General features: G+C 38.8%; 1 protein-coding gene across 1 annotated transcript in view; it reads right to left on the bottom strand.

Moving 5' to 3' along the window:
- sorcs3 (sortilin related VPS10 domain containing receptor 3) overlaps positions 1-26433 on the bottom strand; it is a 120358-nt gene that overhangs the window by 25038 nt on the left and 68887 nt on the right. The window contains exons 9-17 of the mRNA XM_044346647.1: positions 20525-20671; positions 18195-18297; positions 16558-16634; positions 15919-16010; positions 14013-14120; positions 12770-12887; positions 12542-12675; positions 7982-8095; positions 5309-5480 (exon numbers count right to left, since the gene is read on the bottom strand). Of these exons, the coding sequence (XP_044202582.1) occupies positions 5309-5480; positions 7982-8095; positions 12542-12675; positions 12770-12887; positions 14013-14120; positions 15919-16010; positions 16558-16634; positions 18195-18297; positions 20525-20671 (1065 nt within the window). The remainder of the gene's footprint in view (positions 1-5308; positions 5481-7981; positions 8096-12541; positions 12676-12769; positions 12888-14012; positions 14121-15918; positions 16011-16557; positions 16635-18194; positions 18298-20524; positions 20672-26433) is intronic.

Raw genomic sequence — 26433 nt, 5'->3', positions numbered from 1 at the left:
CTGGCGTACAAACAAAACTCGGGCTTGGTGGCGTCGATGTCACTCAGCTCTTCTCTCTGTTTCCTGTACATTCTGTGTTCATGCTTGGTCTCTATATCAGCCACCATGGGATTTGCTAATCTGCATGAGACTGATGCTGACCCGTCTCTCTAAATGTCACTCTTTGTGTGTGAGTATCTCCCAGGGCTGAGCAGATCCAAACACATCATGGCTGGAGCTTTGAGGCTGGGACATCAGTGTTGATCCACAATAGAGGAACTGTTGTACATGTTGACAGGGGTTTGGATACACAAGGCAAGCATTTGTTCAGGTGTGTCAAATCTGAACCCACAGTGTCAATGTGATGAGTGACAAAAAAAAAGACACTGCAGCTGTAAATGAATGTGGGAAGTTGTTCATGTTTTTTCCACAGTATACAGCTGTAAAGTATTTTTTTTTTCCATTAGATAGAGCTATTCATGACAAAGATACCACTGGAGAGAAAAAATGTCAACAATTAAAATCTATGACATGTAATTAAATTAATGTAATGACTTAATTTAAAAGTGCACTTATTAATATTTTATATACACAATGGATCAAATGACTTTGTAAGTTAAAGGTATTGCTCATAGTCACAAACACTGAGAATGACCTGTATCACCAACAAGTAATTAAATGGTTTCATTCCAATGTTATAATTGATTCTTTTCAATTTTTTAAAGATGATTATTATTGTTAATGATGTTATTGTAGTACTGGTACTATTATTGTTCCTATGCCCAGTGTTATTTGGTATGTCAGTCATGTTGAGATAATTAAAGATAAATGCTCATTTGTTATAGTAATGACACCTTGCTACTGGAACTACGTAGGTGGCACTTTTTTCTAGTTCTGCTTTGTACATTTTGTTGTGTTGTGATTGCTCGCTGGCTCTGGTGTGGACTTGAAAAGTTCATCTGCATTGGAGTTAAAGCGTTCACCAGACTGTGCTGCTGTTTCCACATCCTCCACAGTGAAGGAAGATAAATGTTATACTCCTGATCCTGAGTAATCCTTCCTCCTGCACATAGATATCTACATATCCTTTGTTGGTTGAAGCTAACATTATTTATAACAATGGTAATTTATGGAAATGGTTATATTCAATTTTTTAAGAAAATGTGAAATATTTGACACAATTATTTGACATATTTGAGTTAAGAAGCGGTTGCTCTTCTACACTAAAGAAAGTCCGACTTAAGTAGCTTTTTGTTTGTTTGTTGACTTTTTTTATACTCTAGAGCTGAACTTGAAATGGGTAAGGAAAGCTAAATGATCACAAGAGAAAAATGTGTAAACTAAGACTAGATGTAAAAAAATTATAGAATGGTTTGAGCTTACTCATTATTTTTCTTGTATGCATGTGTAAACAAGCAACTGTTTGCTAACACAGTGATAGTGTGTCGATATTGTACTTTCAGCTCGTTTTGCTGCCCCCAAGTGGCCAAAAAATCATGAGTTGCAGCTTTACATATTACACTTTTACCTAACTGGAAAGGTTACTTGCAACTTGGAAGTAAAAAATGAGCCAGTGCCTGATGGGAAATAAGATTGAAAGGGTTTTTTTTGTGTGTGTTTCTCTTATTAACTAATTTGGGCTAATAGCTAAGCAAGTCAGCATAAATCCATCTAATATTATGATTGAACAGAGTTTAAACACTGCAGTTAATATTTTAACTGGGAATCCACAGAAGTTGTGCCTGTCATGTTCAATCAGAATGTTTGTCGGCAGGATATTCCATCTAGCTTTTCCACTGGGGCAGAAATAAGTTTCACAAAAAGATAACATGAGCAAGAACAACTGTAGAACATTTTCTCCCAAATGTGACTAGAGTGTGAAACAGAGAACTGGCTGTTACAAATTCAAACTGACAAATCAATTGTTAGGCAGATCACAGGAAGCTTACATTAACCAAGAAAGAACCACTGTGTGATTCTTTTAAATTTTAACCCTTTTTGGTGAGGACTGAGGATGCCATGTGATGCAGTGATAGCCACACGCAAATCGGAAGAGGGGATCAGACCACACATCTACAGTATATCCAGCTGAACACTACTGTAAGTGAATAAAATCCAAAAATTCAACAGTTATAAATAAATCCTTTCAAGTTTTCACATCCTGAGGCGACAATTAAAAAGCTATAATAAAACCCAAAATAACCACTGACAAATTGACTGGAAAACAAAGCCATGTCTGTCTATGAGAGAACAAAAATAAAGCATGCTGTCACCAGCGTCTCCTCTCCAACTTAAGCACTGAGCTGGCAAAGCCTTTCGTTACTTTAGCTTTGCCAGCAAAAGTGAAGCCAAATCTGATTCATGACAACACTCGACCAAGTGGGAAGCCAGTTTATACACAGGCAGGATTTAATCTGTCGTACTTGTTGATATAAAAATAAATCAGCCACCGAGAACAAAATTTGCTGTGCAGTATGTATCTTTTTTCAGGTTTAGTTTGACAACAAGCAGGGCTGTAGTGAGGACTTTAAAATATTGACGTCATTAGTTCAATATCCCCCAGCCTAACCCTCCAATTTAGACAAGCTGCTAAACTGCTATAGCTGCCAATGAAAAACTTCACAGTGGCCACTTGTGGTGTTTTACAACATACTGTTATACATTGCTTTTCTAACCCAGGCTAGCACCATGGAAAGTGAAGTTAGGCAAGGCACTGGTAACACCTCATACTTTACAGAGAAGACATGTACAAAATATCACTTGTTATCTGTGTTCCAGAAAATGGAAATGAAAAACATTCAGTAATTGTATAATTAATATAAAGAAAATGTGCGTTAAGTATTTATATGCCTTATATACATTTTATTACTGTATAAGATTAAAACGCCAATTATATCATGGGAAAGTTTGACTGACAAATACCATTACAAATAAAATATGGATCTAAATGCTCTTTTGCACTGTCAGGGATATAAATCTGTAAATACCCCTTTATTTTGTTGATGATTTATCATATTCCTTGATATAACAAGGCTGATTCATTCTAAACACAAAAAATATCAGAATCTCCCTATACAAACCTACCATGTGTAATCCTCTTGGGAGAGTCTTGACAACAGTATTCACTAGAGAGTTGCTGTAGTTTTCACAGAGCCACAGGTTTAGCAGTGATCTGTTCCTTGTAGTCAGTTTGTTGACATGCAGTTATTTGTATAATTTCATCATGCAGTTATTTGTATTTTTCAGCAATGAAGATGAGCCTAATGCATTTCAGACATGCTGTTTAAACAAGAATACTAAGCAAAGATTATCAACACTCCTGCTGTATATTCCTATATAGTTTCCTCCACCACACTCAAACTCACACACACCGTAAACTATAAACACCAAATTATTCTAAATGGCACAAAGAAAATACAGAGAATATCTAAGTGTCTCAAATTCCCCCTGTTTCCTTCCTTTGATGCCAAATATGGAATGGCAGTTAAATTCTTTATGAATTGTTTGAGATTTGGTTGGTGTCATTTAGGCACAAACCAATCACTCCTCTGCCAACCACTTAGTGAAAAGTCAGTCGCCTTTACAAAGCCCATCTGTAGCTGTAATTACTGTGTTGCACTGAAGGGTTCCCAGCCAATACAAAACCAGTTTTGACCAGGAAAATATACCATGTGGTCCTGCTGATCTTATCATATCCCAAAACATGTGTCCATTTTTTCATAGTTTTCTCCTTTATTTCTAAATGTGGATGCGTGCCACAGAGTCTTCAATCCATTAAATATTTAAGGCCATTTGCTCTCCCCAAGAAATACACCCATTGCAGGCTTCATGAATATAAATTAAACTTTGAATTCATCTTGAGAATTTTCTCAAATAGGGTTGATGCCACAAGGATTCTTTACCCCACCCCTCTCTTCTTTTATCACATTGCTTTACCACCCACCTCCCTCCCTCCATCACCCCCCTCCTCTTTCCATCAGACAATCCCCCTCTTAATGAAAGAAACGGGCCTCCATTCCTCAAGTCATCACACAGTAATATGACAACTGGGCCTGGACAAGACCCTGGGGGGACACACTTTCCTTGAGTTGTTGCAGAGGCAGGAAAGCACGGAAAGCACTCCTGTTGCTAACGCCCTAAAGCCTGCTGCCAGCATCAACAGACCGTATTCTACCTGTGTAACATGTGAGCCAGTTTCTCAGTGACCAGGCGGCCTGGAGGGCCTGGCTCTGAACACAGCGTTCTCACTCACTAACAGGGTCTCTGGTGAGGTCTTTTACTTTTGCCTCTGGCTGAGAACTCTAGCATTGCGTGGGCGAATTGGAGCCATTTGACTCTATTAAACTTTAGAGAGTGTTTCGAACAAGGTTACTTTCCTAGACAGAACCAGACAGTGTATTCAAACTTCAGCATTCATTTTCTTCTGGTACAGACTTATTCTTTGGTCTGATTCCTTGTTGTGCAGTAACAAACACACTAAGTTTATTTCATGTGTCTTAAAACTTACATTAATATATATTTACATTGAGTAATGCCCAACTGTTCTATAGAGACAGAGCAGAATTAAGTACCACCTACCGTGGAGGGGAAAACAGTTCATTGCTCTCAGTATTTGTATTTGTATCTATATTTGTTGAGGCAGCAGAATTATTTGTATTTGTATTCGAATAAAAGTGGAAAGACACTTAAAAATCCTGCTTTTGTTTTTATTACACTTTTAATTTTAGAAAATTAAAGTGTTACAATAAGTGTTCATGAATTAACTACCTTACGAAGGAGGTCCCCTCTTTGCCTACATGTGCAGCAATGCAATTTGTCACTCGTAAGTCAAATATCTAAATGTCAATTTTAGGCTAACTATATTTCTGTTAAGCTAAGTTAAGCTAAAGTATTTTGGTAGAATGCAACTTGTGTTATAGTGGAATGTGGATAAATCAGAAAGCTATGCAGTATTGTGTTTGCAAGCAAGCAAGGTAAGGAGAAGGGATAGTGAGAAAGACAGAGAATACTGAGTTTGTCAATATACCATTTCCTCTCTGGTAGACAAAGGGTGCTAAAATAAAATAATCCTTTGACATGCTGCAGGCATTTTGTTATTGTTTCAGCCCTTTGTTCAGCCCGTTGCATATTTTGGCACCAATTTTTTTCCCCTCCGTTGGGCGTGGTTTTCAGAGTATGACACATTGCGCTCTGTCTCTATGGACCTTACTAGCTTCTCTTAGCTCATTATCTCTGCCCCCTGGTAGACAAAAATCATTGAAAGCAGCTTAAATAAAAATCCAGGTATCTATTCTGACTAGTGAAGGAGCCGTGTTGGTTGTGTTCTCACCTCATCCAGATGCACCAGGAAGGTAACGTTGCTGCCCAGGTTGGCAGTAAGTTTGCCATCTTTGGTGGTCAGCAGAAGTCCTTTAGGAGGTCTGTTGGGGCACTGTTGCTTTCTAGCTGTGTACATTTCCTTAACTCCTTTGGTGCAGTTGTTTAACACCACTTTACGGTACCTTTGAAAAGATACACAAGTTGGAAATTCAGAGTATTTCTGTTCTATTATATCCTATAATATATATATATATATATATATATATATATATATATCTACTCTAGTCTATATATTAGTTTTTAAAATTCCGCTTGATGCTACATGAGCTTGTGATTTAGAAACAATTTTGTTGAACTCAGCAGAGTGGTGTGTCAGTACAGCTGTTGTGTTTGAGTGGCCCCACTGTGAGAAAACTAGACTAGATGACAACTGACAACACAAGCTGTGTCAGAGGCTGAGACACCTTGCAAAGCTTAATCATAGCAGTGGTGAACAAAACACTACCACTGTGATTAAGCTTTGCAAGGTGACTGTCCCCTGGAGAGCCTCAAAAACTAACACAGAAGACACATCTCACTGACACAAGAAAGAAAAAGAGAATTAAAGTAAATTATTACACCACAGATGCAAACAATATGAAGTTATTATTAGTTTATAAAATGTGCAAGCTGTACTGCAGTAGTAGTAATTTTAACTTTATGTGGTAGTAAATTTGGGTACTGAAATAACTGAAATGACAAAGCAAAAAGAAAATAGGGACGCTCTGATCAATTGGGCAGTGATTGGAAATTGTCAGTACTCATTACAAAGTATTTCATTGATGGTCCCTAGTTGATCAGATACAATTCAATTTCAATTCAGTTCAACAAAGTTGATTCCCTGATTGAGTCCTTGAGGGTGCAATTAGAATGACAGACATATAAAACAGACAATAAAACAGACATTAAAAATAAAACAGACATTAAAAACATCTACAAAAACCACATTGATAAAGTGCAAAATGTATGGTTTGTTGGCATCTAAGGTGGTGACAGGGGGGTGGAGGGTGGTCAGGAAGTTAGATGCTGACATTAAAGAGACAAATTGCCTCAAGAACAAATGTCTTTCTTCTTCTGACTGTCAAGAATCTAATGCTCCGAAGGCGTCTTCTAGAGGGAAGCTATTTAAAGAGGAGTTGAAGATGTGTGTAGGGTCTTGGAGGATGGAGCTGGCTTATTGGACAGTCTGGATTTGGTGAAATGAAGCAATACAATTTTTGAACAAGTGTTAACGACAGTGTTAAGGCACTTCTTGTTTTGGATATTTAAGAACTGACACCAGCAAATGAATGAAAATGTAAGGATGCTTTCAATAAAACAATTGTAGAAAGAGATGAGTATTGTCCTGTTGAGTTTAGCTTGTGGAGGAAGTATCACCTATTTCAATGATGTGAAATACCTGGAACAACTAAATAAACTTTGTTACACTACCTTTAAGTATGACAGATAAATATGATGATGTCTTCAAAGAAACTAACTGAAGAGAATGTTGGGGAATGAGGATAAATTCAGTGTGTAAGTAGCCTGTAGCATCTTGCAGCACCTTGTAAGTAAAAGTAGCAATACTACACTGAAAAAAAGTCCTATACTCAAACTTTTACAGTACAAAATTGATATGTACTTAAAATATTAAAAATAAATGTATTCATTATAGGTACAGAATTCCCCCTTTCCCTATTTTTTATCTTGTGTGAGCAAAAGATTATTGATTCATTAAAATGTAGAGCAGCATTTAATGTGGCTGGTTGAGGAGGAATTAGTTTGAACTATTATGGTAAATCAATGACCCTGCACACCCATGCTCCACCTTCACAGATATTTTCACTTATTTTTCCTGATTAGATCTTTTCTCATGGCTGTGTAGAGACGTACACAGCACTTGGCTTGGATGATGTCTTTCTGGCTCTCCTTTTGGTGTTTTTGTGGGAGAAATTATAACTTAATCATTCTTATTAGTAAGAACTCAGTTTGGTGACTCATGTAAATCCCTCCAAGGTTTTTCCTAGGTGGGTATAGAGAAACTACCTTTAAAAATGCATTATATTTTTTAAGTTAATCATATGTTTTGTAGGTAAAATCAAAGTAACCAATAACTACAGCTGTTAAATATATGTAGTGGAGTAAAATGTACATTATATGTCTCTCTGAAATGTATTGTATTATATTATAAATTGGAAACACTCACATGAGGTACTTTAGGTACTTGTATTTGTACATGAACTACAAGTACCTTCAAATTTAACCTAGGGACAGCATACTAGAGTTAATGTACCTCATAGTGTACACTTCTGCCTAGATCCCCACAGACTCATCTCTGTTAGCCGCTGTGGGACTGCTAAATTCAAAGCTCTTTCCTAAACAAATGGGACTTTGCAGGGATTATTTTCATTGATGTATCAGACAGTTTTATGCCCACAGTGTAAGGCAACATGTCAGAATCAGGTTGTGGGCAGCCGCTTGTAGCTGCACAGCATCATCATTCATTGATACTTATCATAATAAAAACTGTGATTGCTATCGGTTCTAAAAAAGCCCGATTGAGCATCCAACAGAAAGCCTCCAAAACACACAGATTTGTGCAAAAAATAAATTCATGTCACATGAATGTATTTAGCAGTAAAGAGTATAAATATGAAATCCTCACCCTGTGCTGTTGAGGTAGTTTTGACCCTGGCTGCAGCTTCTGGAGACAGTGGAGGGATTGAACCAGAAGGCAGGCCTGCAGTTCCCATCGCCGCGGCGCTCATATCCATAATCACTGTCAGACAACAAAGCACATCCACACAGCATCTGATCAATATCAGCATGTGAAAAGGGACATATTGTCATACAGTATGTTCCACATCCCTCTCTTATCTATTTCTTTATAACTGGTGACCAGGGGCCTGTCTGGCACAGAGGCACATCATTATTATGTATTGATTAAGGCCACTGTTGACAAATGCGCCACAGCCGTGTGATGCAGTGTGTATGGATACACATCCAGGGGGGAGTGTGTTTTCTTACACAAGGATGACTAACCCTGACCTGCCTGCTGAACATGATTTACATCTCACAAAGCAAGGTAAGCAAGTGCCCATTCTAATAACAGTCATGACATTGATTTATCAATTAATTAGCAAGCCAGAACAAATAAACTAAACTAACAAGCCTGTGGCTTACTAGTCGAGTTTGATTCTGTGACCACGACAGTGTGAACTATTCATTAACAAGATGTCAAGATATATTGGTTGCACAGGCACATATGACCAAAGAAGTAAAAGTCAGGACGGTGTCCGTTTTGGGACAAAACAGCTAGAACATATATTGTGAATGAGCTTGTGTAGACCTGTGTGAAAGTTAGATGTGCACACAGAATTGGGATCCTAGTTCAACCATTTTATGGTATTAAAAATAAAATCTTTCTATATCATCAAAGAATAATTAAAGACTAAAACTGTGTTCAAACAGACCCTTGCATTATTTGCACAAGTTTGACCGTTGGATCATTTCTGCTTATTTGCCCCAAATAGCCAAAATAAATTACTGTAGCTGTGAGCTAGCTAGCAATGGCAGGCACCGACCATGTCTGTTGGAGAGTGTCTGTGGGTTTGTGTTCAGTTCAACCTCTGACTGAACCCAGAGCTCATCACAGACCCCGGTTCTTTCTATTTCCCTCCAGTCTCTGTCCTTTTCCCCTCTCTTCTCTTTACGTTCATGAAGTACATTCATAAAGCCTACAAATTATTCACCTAAGTTGAAACAATTTCAACTTGCGCGGATGCATATTTGTGTCACCTGGGGCAAATTTGAACCTACTTGCTTCTTAGCGTTGACTTGTGTCATGCGTATGTAATTGTGCCGCACTAAAAATTTGCTTTGCACTCTATCTGAACTTCATAAGACTCATTCAGTGCCAACTGTAAGTACAAGATAGTTTTTGATACTCTATGCTACTTTTTGATCAGTACTTAGAAAGTATCAAAGTGGATTAGTCCTAATCTTTGATGAATCAGCCTCTTCAGCCTCTTCTATTGTACTGTAAATACAGTATAACAATGCGTCATATACAGACACGTCTCCACTATGCAAAGTCATTTAACACAAGTCTAATAAATATGCACTTGGGCTAATCATGTGCCAGACACTCTTCACACCTCAAATTAAGTTAAAGGATTTGGGCTTTTTCTGCTTTGGTGGTTTTTCAAGTCCTCATTTTAGAATTTTAAGCATGCATCAAATAATACCCAGTAGAGACAGAAAGAGTAAGATAGACAGGCAGAAATCAGACTCAGACACAGAAAGAAAATAAACTTTACACTAGTTCAATGGGAACCAATTAGCACTCACTCTCTGACTTTCTACAAATACTATTTACATAACTGCTGTATGTTGGGATGGCTTTTTTTTTCTTAAGATAAAAAGTACAACTGTTTGGGATTAGCATACAAATTGAAACTATTTACACCCCCACATCGTCTCAACAGAATTACAAGCATAGCAAGCTAACAGACAGACACTATGGAGACAGACATTATGAGCAAATTGTGTAAAATGATCCCAAACTTATCAGATTATTGGAAAACACGCAGCAAATGGAGCAAATTAATGAGACACATGAATAGCATATGCAATGGAATTCATCTTAAATGGCTGAAAATTGGCCTACAGAATGAACAGTGCAAATGGTGTTTGCATAGAACTCCTCTCTTGTCCAGGCTGCATGCTTGAGTTGTTGCACTGTTAATTCACTGATCACAGAAAATGAGACACACCCTGCTCACAGCTAAGGAATAAATCACCCACTTTGCATATTTTTGAATGGCACTGACCATCTCTAGTTTGTAATTTTGTCTGTTGCTGTAATATAAACTCTGCTCTGCTGCTGAGAAATCAACTCTGCAGTATTCCTATGAGAGCACACACCCATCATGCTAATTTTCTTCAAAATATGTCCATATCCACAAAGTGAATTTAGTAACAAAACCGTTAAGAAAAAAATATATATGTAAGAGGACAAGTGGTCTAAAAGTAGCTTTATAGCTCAAAACAAATGTGTTATCTCTAGCCTGCTCCTCATTTCTGTTTGAGGCTAGCGTCTCAAGGCTACGTTAGCCGCTACTAGTATAACCAAGTGGCAACGTCCAGAGCTGAAAAATGAAGCCAAAGCGGATGTGCCAAAACCTGCAGTTGAATGACCATTTGAGGTTGGCTCCAAAAGCGAGGCAATCTCCTTAGACCCCCATGTGAAAATGCCCAACTTTACAGCAGGAATAAACATGTTTACAGCCTGGTACAAAAAACGGTTTTGGTCATTAAAGCTTATTTCCCCTTTCATGAAAACTCTAACAGGGTTGAATTTATTTATAACTCACCCGTTTAAATTCTATTGAACCGTAAAGTTATGCATAATGAAGAACATGGCTGCTTTGAGTGACAGGTCCGCCAGCTGCTAGGTGGCTTGTTTCAGCCATTCAGCTCGCCTCTTTGCCCATTTTGGATTGGCTGGGAGTGAGGCAGAGTCACGCACTGCCAAAATGGCGACGGCCGGAGCGGCTCACTTGGAGCTTCAAAACCGCTCTTCAGAAACCAATGAGTGGCGTCACGGTAACTACATCCATATTTTTATACAGTCTATGAGTGTAACACACCTGAATCTCCAACCCAACCAGTGACTGTATACTGTATAAAGATGGACGTAGCAAGATGTGTCGTCACTCGTTGGTTTGCATTGGAGCCAGTCTGAAGCCCAGAGTGGCAGCTTTTCCGTGCCAGGACTTTCCAAATAAGGAGTGTGGGGTGTTGCCTTTCACACTCTGGAAACATGCTCCATTACCTCAGACCTAAGCTAACACTACCTTACGGGGAACACCAAGTGATCCGCACATGGGCTAATGTTGGCTACTTTAGTTAAATTGTGCTAATTTGTGTGCAAATCACATTAAACTCACGACAATAGTCTGGCTCAGTGTGAGTCCCAGAGCTGGAGAGAGCAGGTAAGACAACTGTCTATCACAGCTGTCAATCAATGCTAACACAGCAGACATCAAAGCTACTATAAGTCTTCAAGTCTTATAAATGAAGCAATAAAAATGACCACCAGCACACTTATTAGAGGGCCCACATTTATTGATTGTGATTATAACGATTCAGTGAATAAGATGATTGACTTTGTATTTCTAGAGAGGAGCTGATGCTTTTTGAATGGGAGTCAGTTGGAGCCAGGGATCTTTTGGTGCCAGCATCCGGCGGCCATCAGTGGTATTGCACTTTAAGATACTTCAACATTGGCTTCAAGCGTTGGTAGTTGTCGCTTCGACCCAACTGTTGGCTGTCAAACTGCATTATGAGTAATGTATGTGCCAGATTTTGACATGGAATACAAAGACTATCTCTGGTTCTGCTGCATCGATTTTGATCCCTTTTAAAACCGTTCATCCTGAGTCTGACAATATTGTTGAGCAGAAGTCATGACATCATGTCTGCTTCTGTAACTCAAAGCAATTTATGATTCAGCATTTCTTTCATCTGTGTTTCTGAAAAAATAAAGTGTTCCTTGGGTTTACTTTACAAAATCTGGGATAAATTGTCAATTAGAAGTTGAAATTTTTGCCATTTTAACAAAGTTAAACAACAAAAACAAAGACTACAATAACTTTGATGCTGTAGGGAAATTAGGTTTTGTAAAATATTGAATAAACAATACCATCCTTATCTAGACATATGGAGTGAACAACACAACATATTGTTGAGAGAGGCTATGCTCCAGGGCTGGACTTTTAGTAATTTACATTATGTCAATGATATTTTAAATGAGGTTTTCCTACTTCTGGCACTTGAGCTCTCTATAGTTGTGCAATGCTTAATCTGTGGAGGACTCTTTTAATGGAAGCTGGATGGTAGCTATTTTTTAAGAAGCCAGGGCTGTTTCTTACTATTACTTTTACATACAGTAGCATTTAACTGGGTATAGCATTAGCTAAATGGTCGGTTGGGTCACATTTATACTGTTACAAACTTTCATACTGTAGCTAGCATCTGCCCAATTCAAAATAATTAAAGTACAAACACATTAGAAAGTTCTGAAAATATCAATGAAAAAACACATCCATTGAAAGTAGTGCTATCAAATTAACATGAAGTGCTCCCTTAGCAGACAGTTGAGGGAGACATAAACCCTTTTATGAAGGAAAGAGCTACTGAGCAAAGACAAACTTCATCTTACCATTCGAAATCATGGGCTCGGCAAATACAGGACTCAGCTGAGAGAATTCTGGAGTAGTCCTTTCCCAGCATACAGTAGTTTCCAGGTCTGCGCTTCATGTAAATCTGTTTTTGTCCCATCACACATGGCTCACCCTGTGGGAACAATGAGCAACATTACAGAAAGTGATATTGCTTTTATTGCATGAACTTCAGGCATACCTGAATCTCACAATGCTTTTTTTCTTACCTGGTTGTGCAAGTGCCAGGTTTGATAGTCTTCCTCTGTGCATCTCCTGCTGAAGATGGACTTATAGTCTATCTTGATGAGCTGCCATTCAGAACGGTGGCTGAAGTGTCCAAAAAAGCTGCAGTGGCAAATGACAAACTTCAAGAAACTGATTATACTTTAAAACCATAAGAAACATGTTTCCTCTTTACTTAATGATAATTGTGGTTTATTACAACTTGGGTCTAATTTTTTGTAATTTTTACCATAGTTTCAATCTGTAATAATTCCATTGTACTCCAAAGTAATTACTGAGACATGGCTAAAACACTACAACAAAGTCAGATGGGGCAAGGAATAAGCAATAAGATGATCAAACAAGTTGGAAACAAGCCAACAGTTTAGCCAGATGGGTTGTAACATCTCAAGGAGTCTCAAGAATATTCTGTGCAGTCAAGATGATTAAAGAGATAAGAAAAAAAAAAGAAAAAGAAAACTGCAGCACAAATGTTTGCTTATTTTTCTTGACTTTTTTGCTACTTTTTACTTTTGTCTTGTGAAGTACTGGATATGTTCATCTCTTCAGACTTTTAAGGGCTCTTCAAGTGAAACAGTTTGAGAAGGAAGTACTGTATCACTCTGTGTTTCAGTTGCTCAAGACTCAAGCAGACATTGCTTCATTTTAAAGGGTCACCAGTCAAAAAGGTCGAGAGCCACTGGTCTAAACCACTTTAAACCACTTTATTTGGGGATTAACCCCAAAGTGAGCACACCCAAAAGGTCAGTAATAGTCTATAATTGCACAGCTTAACTGTAGGAGCTCACAACTACAGTAAGTACACTAGGTCAAAATTGAATCAGGGAGTTGGTCTGTAATCTGTTGAATGTACACTAAACACTTTAAACGATTTTATTACTGACTTTGTTTGTCACACTCCAAATCTCAGCTATTCACTTGGTGAGTGTATACTGACCCAACTGTCAAGAGTTAAGTTGCATTGTGGGTAATGTATACACCAAAGAAGAAGAATGAGTGGAATAAAAACAACAATATCTGTCTGACTCTGCTGCATTGATTTTGATCCTTTCTTTTTTTTATTGCCCATTATGTGTTTGAAAATGTTATAGGAGTGCAATGCTAAATGAACCGAATTGGTAACATACCTTTCAACTCACACTCAGCCCAACAATAACCCCTAAAAGGACACAAAAATCAACACCTTTTAACATGTCATTTGTTCCCTTTGGGATATTTAGGACTTACGTCATGATCTGGTTTTCAGCCCCAGCCTCCACCAAAACGCCGTCCACGAACAGAGGAACTGAGGAAAAGCTGTGCTGGATCCACTGCCTCCCCTCATCAAAGCTGACCCTGTGTATGTGTGTCAGAACGCATTCCCATCACAAACCCAGCAACAGCAATGGCACAGAAACAGACACTCTCTATTAGAGCCTGGTCATAGGGGAGGGTTTAGGTGAGGATCAGAATGACTGGCTTGTCTAAACAGACGAGTCTAAGACTACGTCCACACCAATACGTTTTCATTTTGAAGCATTTTAAAACAAAAACGATCTCTGTCCAAACAAGCGTTTTAGAGCCGTTTCAGAAATAATCTCCATCCATACTAACACGCCTGAAAACACATATCACATGACCATTCATGTACAGTGGGCATGAGTGACTGGACACAGGAATTGCTGCAAATTGCCCGAATAATAGCTTGCCTATAGTAGCATTATAAAATGCAGAATTTAACTGCACAACAGCTGCTAGCAGAGACAGCAAGAAACACCTGTAATTCGTTATCCATGTTGAATTAACCATTGGTAGTCAAGACTGATGTGTTTTTTTCTGGAAAAGTGTCACCGAATAGAGGCGTGAGGAATCAGGGAAGGACACGTCGTGACTGATGAGACCCAATCAGGAAGCGAACGTGGGTGTCTGTGTTATCATTTTCAAAAGTCACCATTTCTGCCCGTCCAGACTAAAACATGGTGTTTTCAAAAGTCTCCATTTTAGAGGTTCAAAAAAGCCAGAATAGTGTGTAAACATAGCAAAAGTTATGCGTTTTAAAACAAAAACGGGTTAGTGCGGATGTAGCCTCAGAGCTTCTGTAGCTTGAGGTAAATATCAAAAGCCTGAGCATTAAAGGGATATTTAAGAGACAATCTGTCTGGTTATCAAAGCAAAGATGCACAAAGCTGCTTTCAGAGCACATGAAGAGAGGGAATGTTTTGGTGTCAAAAAGAAAAAGAGCCACGTCACGGGTCCGGAGTAAAGTTGACATGGGTGAAAAAAACAAGACCAGAATAGAACTTTTTCATGTTCAGCTACAAAACTGCAAAAAAAAAAAAAAAAAAACTGGACAGCTTTCATCATTGGGGCCTGGACTCTATTGATTCTGACAGCTTATCAACATTGGTGCAGAAGTGACAACAACTAGGAGTACCTGAGTGTGACATGGGTAGAAACACTGCTGAGGCCTGTGCTTGGAGAAAGAAAATCCTCCCATACCGCCTCTAAAAACCCCCCACTGCCTTCATTTGGCTAAAAGCACTGACAACAGAAAAAGCGTTGACATGCACCTATTATGAGATTCAGGTCGGGGAAGTGTTTAACTTTACACTAGCTGAGAAAGCAATACTGTTCAGTAGCTGCTGTACAGAGGCCATGTAGATACACAGGCTTCTTTCTTTCTGTTATTTTTTTTCTCCTCCTCTACCATCACACTTAAATTGGTTGGGAGACAAAAACCCAGCAGGCTACACTTCACTGGCTCTAAAACTAATTTCAAAATTGTTGCAAAAGCGACTGGAGAACAGATCTGGTCTCACTTGGATTAGCCTGCACTGAGGCAAAGCGTAGGCATCCGATTTGGCAAGAGGAAGGCAACATGTTAATGAAAACACTAAAAGGGGGGGGCTCAGACTGGCTGGCTGTTAATGATAAGTGGCTTGAAAAAAAATCTCTCAAATTAGATTGCCTATGACTTTTCTGCAGGAGCCACAGTCAAAGTGCATCGCTAAATGGATCAAGTGTCACATATAATATATACATGCTCTTTTTTTTTGGTGCATAAGGGTTGAATTAACCTAAAAAAAAATAGCTGTAGGAAATAGGAAAAGTAATTTAAGACAAGTGTCCAAAAAAGTTATCTAAATGGACATACCACAAGTGTCTGGTTGGCACAGATGGCTGTTTCACAGCAACAAGGGCTCCTCCTTTATCCAGAAACCACACGTTGTGCTCCTCTTCAAAAATCTGAACAGACATATGCATACATTCAGCCTCACAGGGAAATAAAAATGTAACAAAAAACTACTTTCATCATTTACAGGAAGTTCTGAGATGAGGAATTTGGTAAACCCCACCTCCAAACAGCTATTGTCCAATCATAGCTTAGCGACCAATGATTTCTCAACATGCAGGAGCTCTAATAAGACAGCAATGCTCTGTACACAAAGAGTTTGGAGGGTGATGCCTTTTCTTACTCGAGGACAAATTTGTTAGGAAAGAATTAAACCTCGTGTTTATCTTCTCTAACATTAGCTTACAAATGTCAGGATGTCTGATTGTGTTGTTTACTTCTACTAAGTGGTAAATCTGCCACTGGTATTATTGTAAACTGCATGTGTGCCATGCTGTAGTTGAAAGCTTGACATGCATAGCAACAGTTATTAAATGTTTTTTAGGATAGGACATGACACCCTAACACAATATTACATTTGGAAAGCCATTAGCTATTCTGTCAACATTTCACACTGTTGTACAAATCTGTCAGCTGGCTTGATCTCTGTGTGTAGCTCACCTGTCTCCAGCTATTGCCAGCATCAGATGATATGAACATGCCAACATTGTTGTAAGACAGCTCTGCTCCAATATTTCCTGCAGTGAAAATGCCAACAGAATATATGACATAACATAACTGCAATGAGATCACACAGATAAAGGACCATATGTGTTTTAAATACATGCTGCCAACCACACAATCCACATCTGTGATTAATTTATTCCTCTGGCTTGAGCCCCAGATCAGCTTGCTGTCTCTCGATTCATGTGAATTATACAAAGAAGACCCAAAGTTAATTCCTATGGATGCCTGCATCATTTAGACAATATAATGTGAGATGTGGAGGAGGAAGGCAGGTGCCTCCTTCACTCTGGCAGTTTGCAGTGTTACAACACAATGCCTCCAAAGCTTTTTTTCCTGTGAGTGTGCAGCGAGTGAACTGGCTTCTTCTGTTGATCTGCTCTACTATCTTGGCCACGACTCAGTAAATAGGCATGTGTTTGATCTGGATGGTGTTTGTCATGTTGGTGAGATGATCTCTGCACCAGCTGATGTCTTAAAAGGCGCAGCAGGCAAAGTGAATCACAGTGCCAAAGCAAAAGCTTGGCCAGTAATACACACACACAGGCCCACACAGACATACTGTGCAAGCATGGCAGCGGAGATGTATGTTTATTCAGCATTCTCACAAACCGAAGACAATACAGACAGATCCAAAGTCAAACACACACTCACGCATGAACGTACACACACACAGAGCAAAAAGGCAGACTTTTTTCTGCTGACACCGCCACTGGTACTTACACATCTATTTTGTCCTCATCTTTCTTGCTTCAACTCTCTTACACTTGCAGGCACACTGACACATCACAACACAAACTGTTGCTTTTTCTCAAGCATGCATAACTGGCTACATGTCCTTAAAACAAGTGGATATTTTTGATTGAAATAAATAAAAATGTGATCCACAACAATAAGTTTGCCTGTAGAAGAGGTTTAGATCTTGCCCAGTGTAGCTAAAAGTCCCCCTCCACTCAAAAATCTGTTTTTCTTCTTGTTTCCTTAGTTGGATGTTTGAGCTTCACTGTGTAGAATGATGGATGTGCAGGGTTTGATGCTAGAAAGCTGTTTGCACAAATGAAATTGGAAAGTTTTTCTGTGCTCATTGAAAATCAGATTTTTAGGGAAATGACTTTATAGTAAAGTAGGAGACATCTTGTGTCCAGCACTTACACTTTTGAAATGGACAATATTTGCATATTCATAGTTTCTGCAATTTTCATGAGGCATTAAGAGTAGATGTAATTTTAAGGATTTAAAAGTGGTAATCCTACTTTTTTTTTATGCAGAAAAACCATATCAGACACATTATCATCCAGCAGAGTTTTTTATATGTCTTATTACATGTTGAGAGTGGGGGATCTTTAATGAGGCAGAAGCTTAAGTAAGAGGGCATGGAGGTGTCACTTCAGTGTTGCATTCACTCACAGTACAGCCCTACATCCAAAATACCTTTCTTTTACCATTTGATATGTACTTCATTTTGCAAGCTGAGGCCAGACAGTGTAATCATTTTTAAAAAGAAAAAAAATTGTGGAGTAGAAATATGTTATATTTATCAATACTGTGTGGTTTTACAATACACAACTTCTCACCTGTGGCAACTATGACCCCTGGTGCAGAGCTCTTGGTAGAGATTGTTCCTGACAAGTAAGGGTTCTCTGACATTCGCAGTTGGAGATGAAGTGAACAGAAAGGCTGGAGAAGAGGAAGAACAGCTGAACTGCATGCTTACATGGAGGAAAAAAATAGGTTGACACAGATACAAAATACTGTACATTCATCCAGAAAAATTCGATGTGAAAACCATCTCTTAGTTAAGCCAGAAATCATTTTGAAAGAGAGCACATCACTTTGTTTCTTATGTTAGACCATATTTACTGTAAATATGATATAAATCAATCTTTTTCTCACTGTGCATCAGGGTATTTAGCTACCAGGTAATGACAGGGGAGAGGAAATGTGAATAATTTATTTGAAAATGATAGGGTCAGAACAAAATGCTAGAACAAAAACAAACCATCAAAACACGAGCCAGATTCATTAGTCTTCCATAGAGAACCAACTGTGCCTTCATAAGTTTTGCTAATTGCATTTAATCTGTCATTAATACAAAGAGCGATGGAATTTGCATTAAAAGTGTGAAGCCAAGTCTCCGGGGCATGCACACAACAGAAGACAATTACATTTGTTCACAGAGCAGAAAAAAACGTGTCTGCTTTCATCTCCGCAGCAGACAGCATGTCACTGGTGTAAGGACATCAAGGGCAGTGGGACTGAACAGGGTAATCAAAAGGAATCTGCGGCAGTAATTAAAATGTCACATGAATGTGCAATCACAGTGAACCGGTAAGCCACACCACACAGCTCCAAAATCACCTCTTAAACCGTGTGAAGTCCTCTTAATGTCTCAAACATGATTCCTCCTAACAGTCAGCCTATTAGTTTTAGTTGCAGGGAGGCTGTCTAATGAGGAAGCTGACAACATCAGCAAATACAGTGTATCTGGATCTGCCAAGGTAGCACCTTATCTGACTTATTTTAAAACCACAACTTCCACTTCCATAAGCATATTCAAATAACACTAGCATTAAATATACATAAACATCATTATCGTCATTAAACAAAGTTTATGCCATTGTATGATCCCAGTGCTGTAAATTGAGAAACTAAAGTATAATATATATTTTTTTAACTTATTTTTTTCTAAATCAGTCTCTTTCAGTTATGCAGTATCCATCAAAGCATTTTCTGTTTGGTACAGTGACGTTTGGGTGGTGAAAAGTCTCTGTGGTTTGTGTACATTATCCTCTAGTATTACACTTGCTTGAGGATGCTGAAAAAAACCCAATAAAGTGTTCTTAAAACAAAGACTTCAGCTATAAATGTTAATAAGTTGTTAATAAAACCTAATGAGCTAAAGATAAGCAGGTGTGTGACTGGAAGTTCGCTTGTTCAATCCCAGAACTGGCAGATTAAATCTGGCTGGGAAGACTTGAGCCTCTCTCAACACCACCACCTAAGTGCCTTTGAGTAACCCAAACTGCACAGGTGGAGCTGCTCAGTAGCAAACACATCAGAGTGTTTGCACTGGGAAGCTTCCAGGTGTGACTGTACACCCCTGGACTAGCTGAGCAGTCTACTACTAAAACCAGTAGTTAGCGATGTGGGCAGTTACTAACTACTCATGCGTAATATAATTTTAGTCAACATCACTTGATTTACCGTAGCTTATATGAAAAACACCAATGTCTGTATATACTTACATACAATAGGTTCCACTACATTCATTCAGGTGTGGAGCAACGACAATCCCCATGTATCATATTGGCTTATTTATCACTATTTACCAGCACATTGTTACTGCAGGAGCCCAGCTGCTTTCTTAGCCAATCAATTTGCTGCAGTAATATTGATAATTTGTTAGACTATTGATGGTACTAACACACCACTTCCTATGATTGTTTCACAATAAATACATTGGAATACTGGGGCAGTTGTATGCCTTTACTGTGAAACAATCACAGGAAATGTTGACAATGCTAGCAAGGAGCACTGGTTTCGACCTTAGACATTAGCAAGATAGTTTGAAAGATTGCATGGATGAAATGGGTCATTATCTGGTAAATAATGGTAGAAGCAGACAAAAAACAGCAAGAAAGAACAAGAACACCCATCCGCTGTTCTTAAGAATAGCCACAAAGATCTATAAAGCATTGGTAAATTATTTAGTAACCAGAAATAAAGCCATTAATTCCAGCTTATGAACTCTTTATAAAGGGTGCTTTATTACAAAGTGATACGACTCATTCAGAAATTCTGTATCCCAGTTTTGCTTCACACAGTTGTGCATGGCATATTTACATCTAATTGTAAACATAAACACAAAAATCTTTTGAGCTATAGTAAATATACAGTGTCTTACCAGTATGCAGTGGATGTCGTTTCCATCCAGGTCAGTAGCAGGGGCCTGCAGGAGCCTCCAGTCCCGGCCTTTATTGTAGGTGATGAAGGTCTTCACCTGGTTGTCTTGCCTCTTGTTAGCGATCAACATGCCTTTAATTCCTGCCACCTGATGGACACAGACACACAAGTTGAATCTAATCTTAAACCATTAATGCAAACCAGCAGGGAGCGGTTTACATCTCTCCAATGCCTCCATAGCAGTTTGGTTTTCAGTTGCAGATAACATAGCATACCTAATACTCTCATCAGAAACGGCATTTTGTGTATCGAGGCTGAAATCTTCACAACACAAGCTCAGTAGGGCATGCTTATCCTTTCTTGCTGTGTCTGACAGTCTGGCAGACACCACCAGCAGAGTTGGCTGCATTTTCTTATATCAATCTAAGTGCTATCTGTAATTATATCCTAACACGTCTCAACAATGCAGACAGTACAAAATGATGGTCGTTGAGAAGTGACACCTTGTCTGTTTTCTCACAGTGAACACACGTACACAGACACACATAGCACCAGCCAGTTGTTTCCCAGGGATTAGACACATCCCTCAACCAAACGGAGGCGTGATATGCAATGGAAAGGACAGAGTCACTCCAAATGGTTGCCATAGTGAGGAGCTCCAGTTGGATATGTTCCCTCCCTGAAGGGGCATGTCTGTATAAGTGGCACTAATAGGCAGCACATTTGACATTGTCATAGAAACATGGTGCTCAGGATGGATGCAGCTAACGAGGGTCCTCCAGTCCTTATCTAACCCCACCTGTCAATCACTGCAGTAATTATTTATTGCCTCCACCTCCTCTACCATTCGTGCACACAAACACACACACACACACCTGCACGCAAACAAGGAGAGGCATGCGTTCCCACAAACATACTTTTCTCTTTATCCATCACTCACAGCATCCACTCTCTTGGCGACAGAGTGAAGGACGCAGATGTAGAATTCTCTTCTACAGCACAGATGACTCTCAGCAGTGTAGCATTAAAGGGATACACAAACATTTTGGGGGATTTACTTGTTTGCTGCTTTTATGCGCAAGGAGTTCAAGCAGTTCTGCTATTTGCTGCATGCCAAGTGAGTGAAAACGAAAAAGAGAATAAAGCATGAAGATTGTGCTGCAGCATGTCTGGAGGAAAGACATTGAACATCCTGCTGGTTTCAATAATGTCTTACCTTCGGCAAAGCATATCTCAGTAATGTGAGTCATAACTTTGACTACGATGTACAAGTGGCGAACAGTGCAAAATCTTATATTTGATCTCTTAACACTTTTTTCACACAGCCCATTCTGAGGCAGTGGACATTGCCTTTGGAACTTTTGTGAATCTACTACAATTGACTCTGAACAAACATTTCTATTTGCTGATACTGTATTCAGCACAGGACACTGTTGACTTAGTTCTTCTATAATACAATAGGGAATTCTTAAATAACACGGGGGGGGGGGGGGGGGGGTGGATTTGACTGGTCAGCATTTACTGCTCATGGCATCTCTATGCATGATCCTATTTTTGCATTTCAGACCCAAAACGTCCTGTACACTTATTATATTTCACAATAACTTGGACTAATATTTATTTTCATTATCATTTCCACCTTTGTGTGGAATCGAACTATTCACTGTATCACTATATCGATTTGGCAAGTGTTTTTAATGTATTGACCCTTTTTATTAATTAAACAAATATCTACTTGAGAGCTTGAGATTGAGAGCTTGAGAACATTTGTTTCCTCTTTAAAATCATATTTTTTTCTGTCAGAAGAATACCAGTGGGTTATAAGGGATTCCTGGAGCCCTACACTGAATGACATCTTCAATTTGTCCAAAATTCAAAGAGATTCAATATACAATCTAAATACAATCTCAAACAAAACCACAGCTGTGATGTTTTACATTTTTGTTTGATATATTTTTTAACAATTAATTGATTTTAAAAATTGTTCTTTTTTTAAATGTATTAATTTGTTAATCGAACTAATTAATTATTCAGCTACTCATTTCATCACTACTTTGTCCTTAAATCTGCATTTCTTTATTTTTCAGTCACTCCGTGGCAGCAGAACAAGCTATAAACACAACGCTTACATATTATCACCTTATAAAGTTGTTAAGGTGAACTTGTTAGCAGACAGTTGCCTATTTACACATACAGTAGACACTGAACAATGTTGACATTCATTTTGAGCTGACATATGCCAAATCTAAGTCAAACATTCACTCTTCTTTTAGCTCTCTTTCAGTCTGCCATATCCTGAAGCAAATACTTGGCTCATTAGCTGCTAAATGCTAGAGACTAGCTGGTGAACAGAGTGGACTATGGCCACGTGTTAATTTGAAAATCTTTCATAGATTAAAACATGGCCGCCAATCTGAAAAGGCTGCTTTTCATTGAAGATGAACTGTCTTTATTGAACAGCAGGGAACAGCCAATTATTTAATGTGAAGCAATTTAGCTTTCCACAGAATATTATATGGCTCATTTGTTGAATCACAGCGTGTTGGAAGGAAAACAAACATGAAGGGCCACATCCTCATGAGTGTCAGCATCATCTAGATCATCTATTACTTTCCACCTACAACAATCCACTCCATGTCTTCAATCAGTCATTCAGAGCTGTTTATAGCGATGCGAGAGAGAGATAAATGATTTCTGATACAGTGAACCCAAGCTAATCAGAGTGATAATTGTCGGAGAGCCATCTGCTAAACCACCTTCCAGACTGAAGGGAAGTTTAGCGGATGATGTCGACAAAAAACTAGTTTGCACAACAAAAGCTCATGATTACAGAAATTGCTCTTATGCAATCCGATTGACAATAAAATAATTCCTCTAATTTAGAAGGTAATTGTGCAATTTTCTGTGTGGAAATAGCATAATTGATTTTAGGAAGGAGGATGCAAAGCAAATGGAGGCCCTCAGGGAAGAAACCTGACTTCTAAGTGGAAGAACAAAACAACTTTCACATACTTTGCTGTCCCCCCTCTGGTCTGACTGGAGCTGTGTCCTCTCTGTGGAACATTAGGTCTGTGAAGTGCAGTTTGTCAAGGCCTAGCAGCAATAAATGGGATGAGTTCCATAGCATATATCTTCCCTTGTGTAATGGGTCTGATTTATCAGAGACAGCAGTGTATCATCTATCTCTTGTTTAGGCTCAGATCAGGAACGGAGCTGTGACCGTATGACAAATGCAATTAAAACGCCTTATCATCTAGTGCTGCATGGTGAAATGCCTAAACTACTGCTGCATGGTAATAGGAGCTGCACACTCACACACACACACAAACTCAGACCCACACACACACCACATACTGTGCAGGAGAAGTAATGGCATTGTTAATTACCACAGCGCTGCCACTGCTGCTGGCCAATATCTCACTTCCTTCACTCTCTCAGTCACACCTGCCAGCGTAGGAGTGATAAACTTGGTTCACCAGGGAGTGGAGAAGATGGGAATTTTACTTTCCTGCTATGAATGATAACGCAAACACATACAGTAGCTAGCCAGTAAGCTAACAAGGTCATTATAAGTCCAGAGGTGCATGGCAGTGAGCTCCATTAAGTATGCTCTTTACACTGTGTATGTCTGCTGTCAGAGAGATAGAGGACCACTGGCTGTAATGCAAACTTATCTATACTGTATAAGACAAGTAACGGCAAGACCGTGTGAGCATTATATACATTGGGGTCTATGAGTCTAAGACTACTAGTCAAGATACTGCTATTTTGCATTCATTTTGAATGTAATACTGTTTTTTTTCATTACAAATGATAATATCAGCTTATTAATTTGAGTGAAAAGTTGAATCTTTGGAAAATCTACATGAATTTTTGGAATATCTTACTATTTGGTCCCCCTTTTGCCTTAATGACAGCATTAAGGGTGTTAATCTTTGGGACAAAGATTGTTTTTCTAACGATTCTATTCCATTCTGATTCTTGGTATCCCATCTGCTTCAGAATCGATTGTCAGTTCAAAACTCGATTAAATGAATAGAAAAGGAGGCACTGTTCTCAGTCTCTTGCTCCTGTATACTGTGTACCATTGAAACCATTGACTGGTGTCCTTATTCCACTGAAATAGAATATGAAACTTAACTGGCAATTAAGATAAATGGCAGAGTTTTTATTTTAAAAAGTTGAATGCATTAATTAATGAATAAATCTCATCTCCTTAAATACACCTTTCTGTTACTGCCATAAATCTCAAACTTGGATTCATCAGTAAATAGGACTTTTTTCCATTTCTTAGCTCACCCTAAGTGTTTGGCCTTGTTTCCCCTCTTGAGAAGTGGTTTAGAAACTGCTACTTGTCCTCTGAGACCACTACAAGACAGTCTTATTTTGACAGTACTTTTGCTGATTGGAGTCTTGCATTCTTTATTTAGCAAATTCTGTATCTGTGATGAAGTTGCTTTTCTATCTCTCAGGGAATTAAGCTTGATGTATTGATCTTCTGATGGTGTGGTCAATTTTCGTCTGCCTGATCTTGCTTTGGATACAACTGACCCAGTTTCTGCAAAGCATTTTAGAGTTCCATGCACCGCCCCTGTAGAAACCTTTAGTCTAGCTATGATTTTATGCTGAGAAAGCCCATCTTTGCTTAGAATAACAATTTGATTGAATTGAATTTTGGTTAATTTTGCTTTTCAACCAACACCCATTTTACAAAAAGTTGTGATGTAGTTTTCGTTTGTGAGAGCTGTCCAGCAGAGCTAGCTTGTCTGCCCTGGTTAGCTTGACTTTTAGCTCATCCTTCTTCACCTCAAAGCGTTTTCAATGTGTTTAGTCATAGTAACTCTTGATGGCATAATGTACTGGGGCTTGAGGTACTGAACTAGCTCTTTCAATTACTCGCCCTCTACCACACTGATTGGCAGCATATCTGTCTCAATTATTCGGGCCACCAAATGAGTGATGGCAGACCGTAGGATTAGCATGCTAGGCTAACAGTCTGTCAGCTGTGTGACTTTATATCCACACCATGAAGTCTTTCAGAGCACACAAGCACTGTAAACACACCTGTCATCTGCCCAGCACAGCACTGTTAAATTGGAGACACTGCAGCTACACTTTATTTTTAGAGAGTCTATGGGCTACACACAGCACAGCTATGCTATGCGCCATGCAGGGTGGTAAAATGGATCTGTCACATCTCTGTGTATTTGCAGGTTGGTGATCCTGTCATTGTCAGATCCTCTGTCTGAGACACTTTGGTCAGTAAAGATGTGTATTTAAAACTTATGGGGCTGCGGGGCTGTGCTCACTCTCAGTCCTGCAACGTACCAAAATTTGGCACCCATTGATCTAACGTGAATAGCATTAAGCCATGGGTTCAGTATCAAACCTATGCAAATTAACCTATAGACCAGCATGCGTAACTGGTCAAAAATATTCTCGGTGGTTATCTGATTAACGGTTAACTGTTGACATCTCTAGTCCTAAACCGATCATAACTGAAAATATTGGCCTGTGTCACTCTTACATTGCCTTGCTTGTAAAACTTTCATGTCAGATTTTGTTGTTGTCCATTGTTGCATTAAAGTGGTCCTCCAGTGATTTAATATTGCACTTCCATAAAGCTGGTGGACTCAAGGGACAGACTAAAAACACAATGTTCAAAAAAGATATCCTGACCTTTAGTCCCTATTATGGGTCAAAAATGCTGGATCCTACACTTCCTATAATGCAAATCATTTTCACCAGACCCTCTGTGCCTGGTACACACCACTAAAGATGTGCAGAGGGCCCAGTATTTGTATTTGTATCTGTATTTGTTGAGGCAGCAAAATTATTTGTATTTGTATTCGAATAAAAGTGGAAAGAGGCTTAAAAATCCCTTTTTTGTTTTTATTAAGCTTATATAAT

This window comes from Thunnus albacares, chromosome 3 (assembly GCF_914725855.1).
Source record: "Thunnus albacares chromosome 3, fThuAlb1.1, whole genome shotgun sequence".
NCBI classification, from domain to species: Eukaryota; Metazoa; Chordata; class Actinopteri; order Scombriformes; family Scombridae; genus Thunnus; species Thunnus albacares.
The sequence above is the reverse complement of the archived record's forward strand: the minus strand, read 5'-3'. Positions and strand labels throughout refer to the sequence as shown.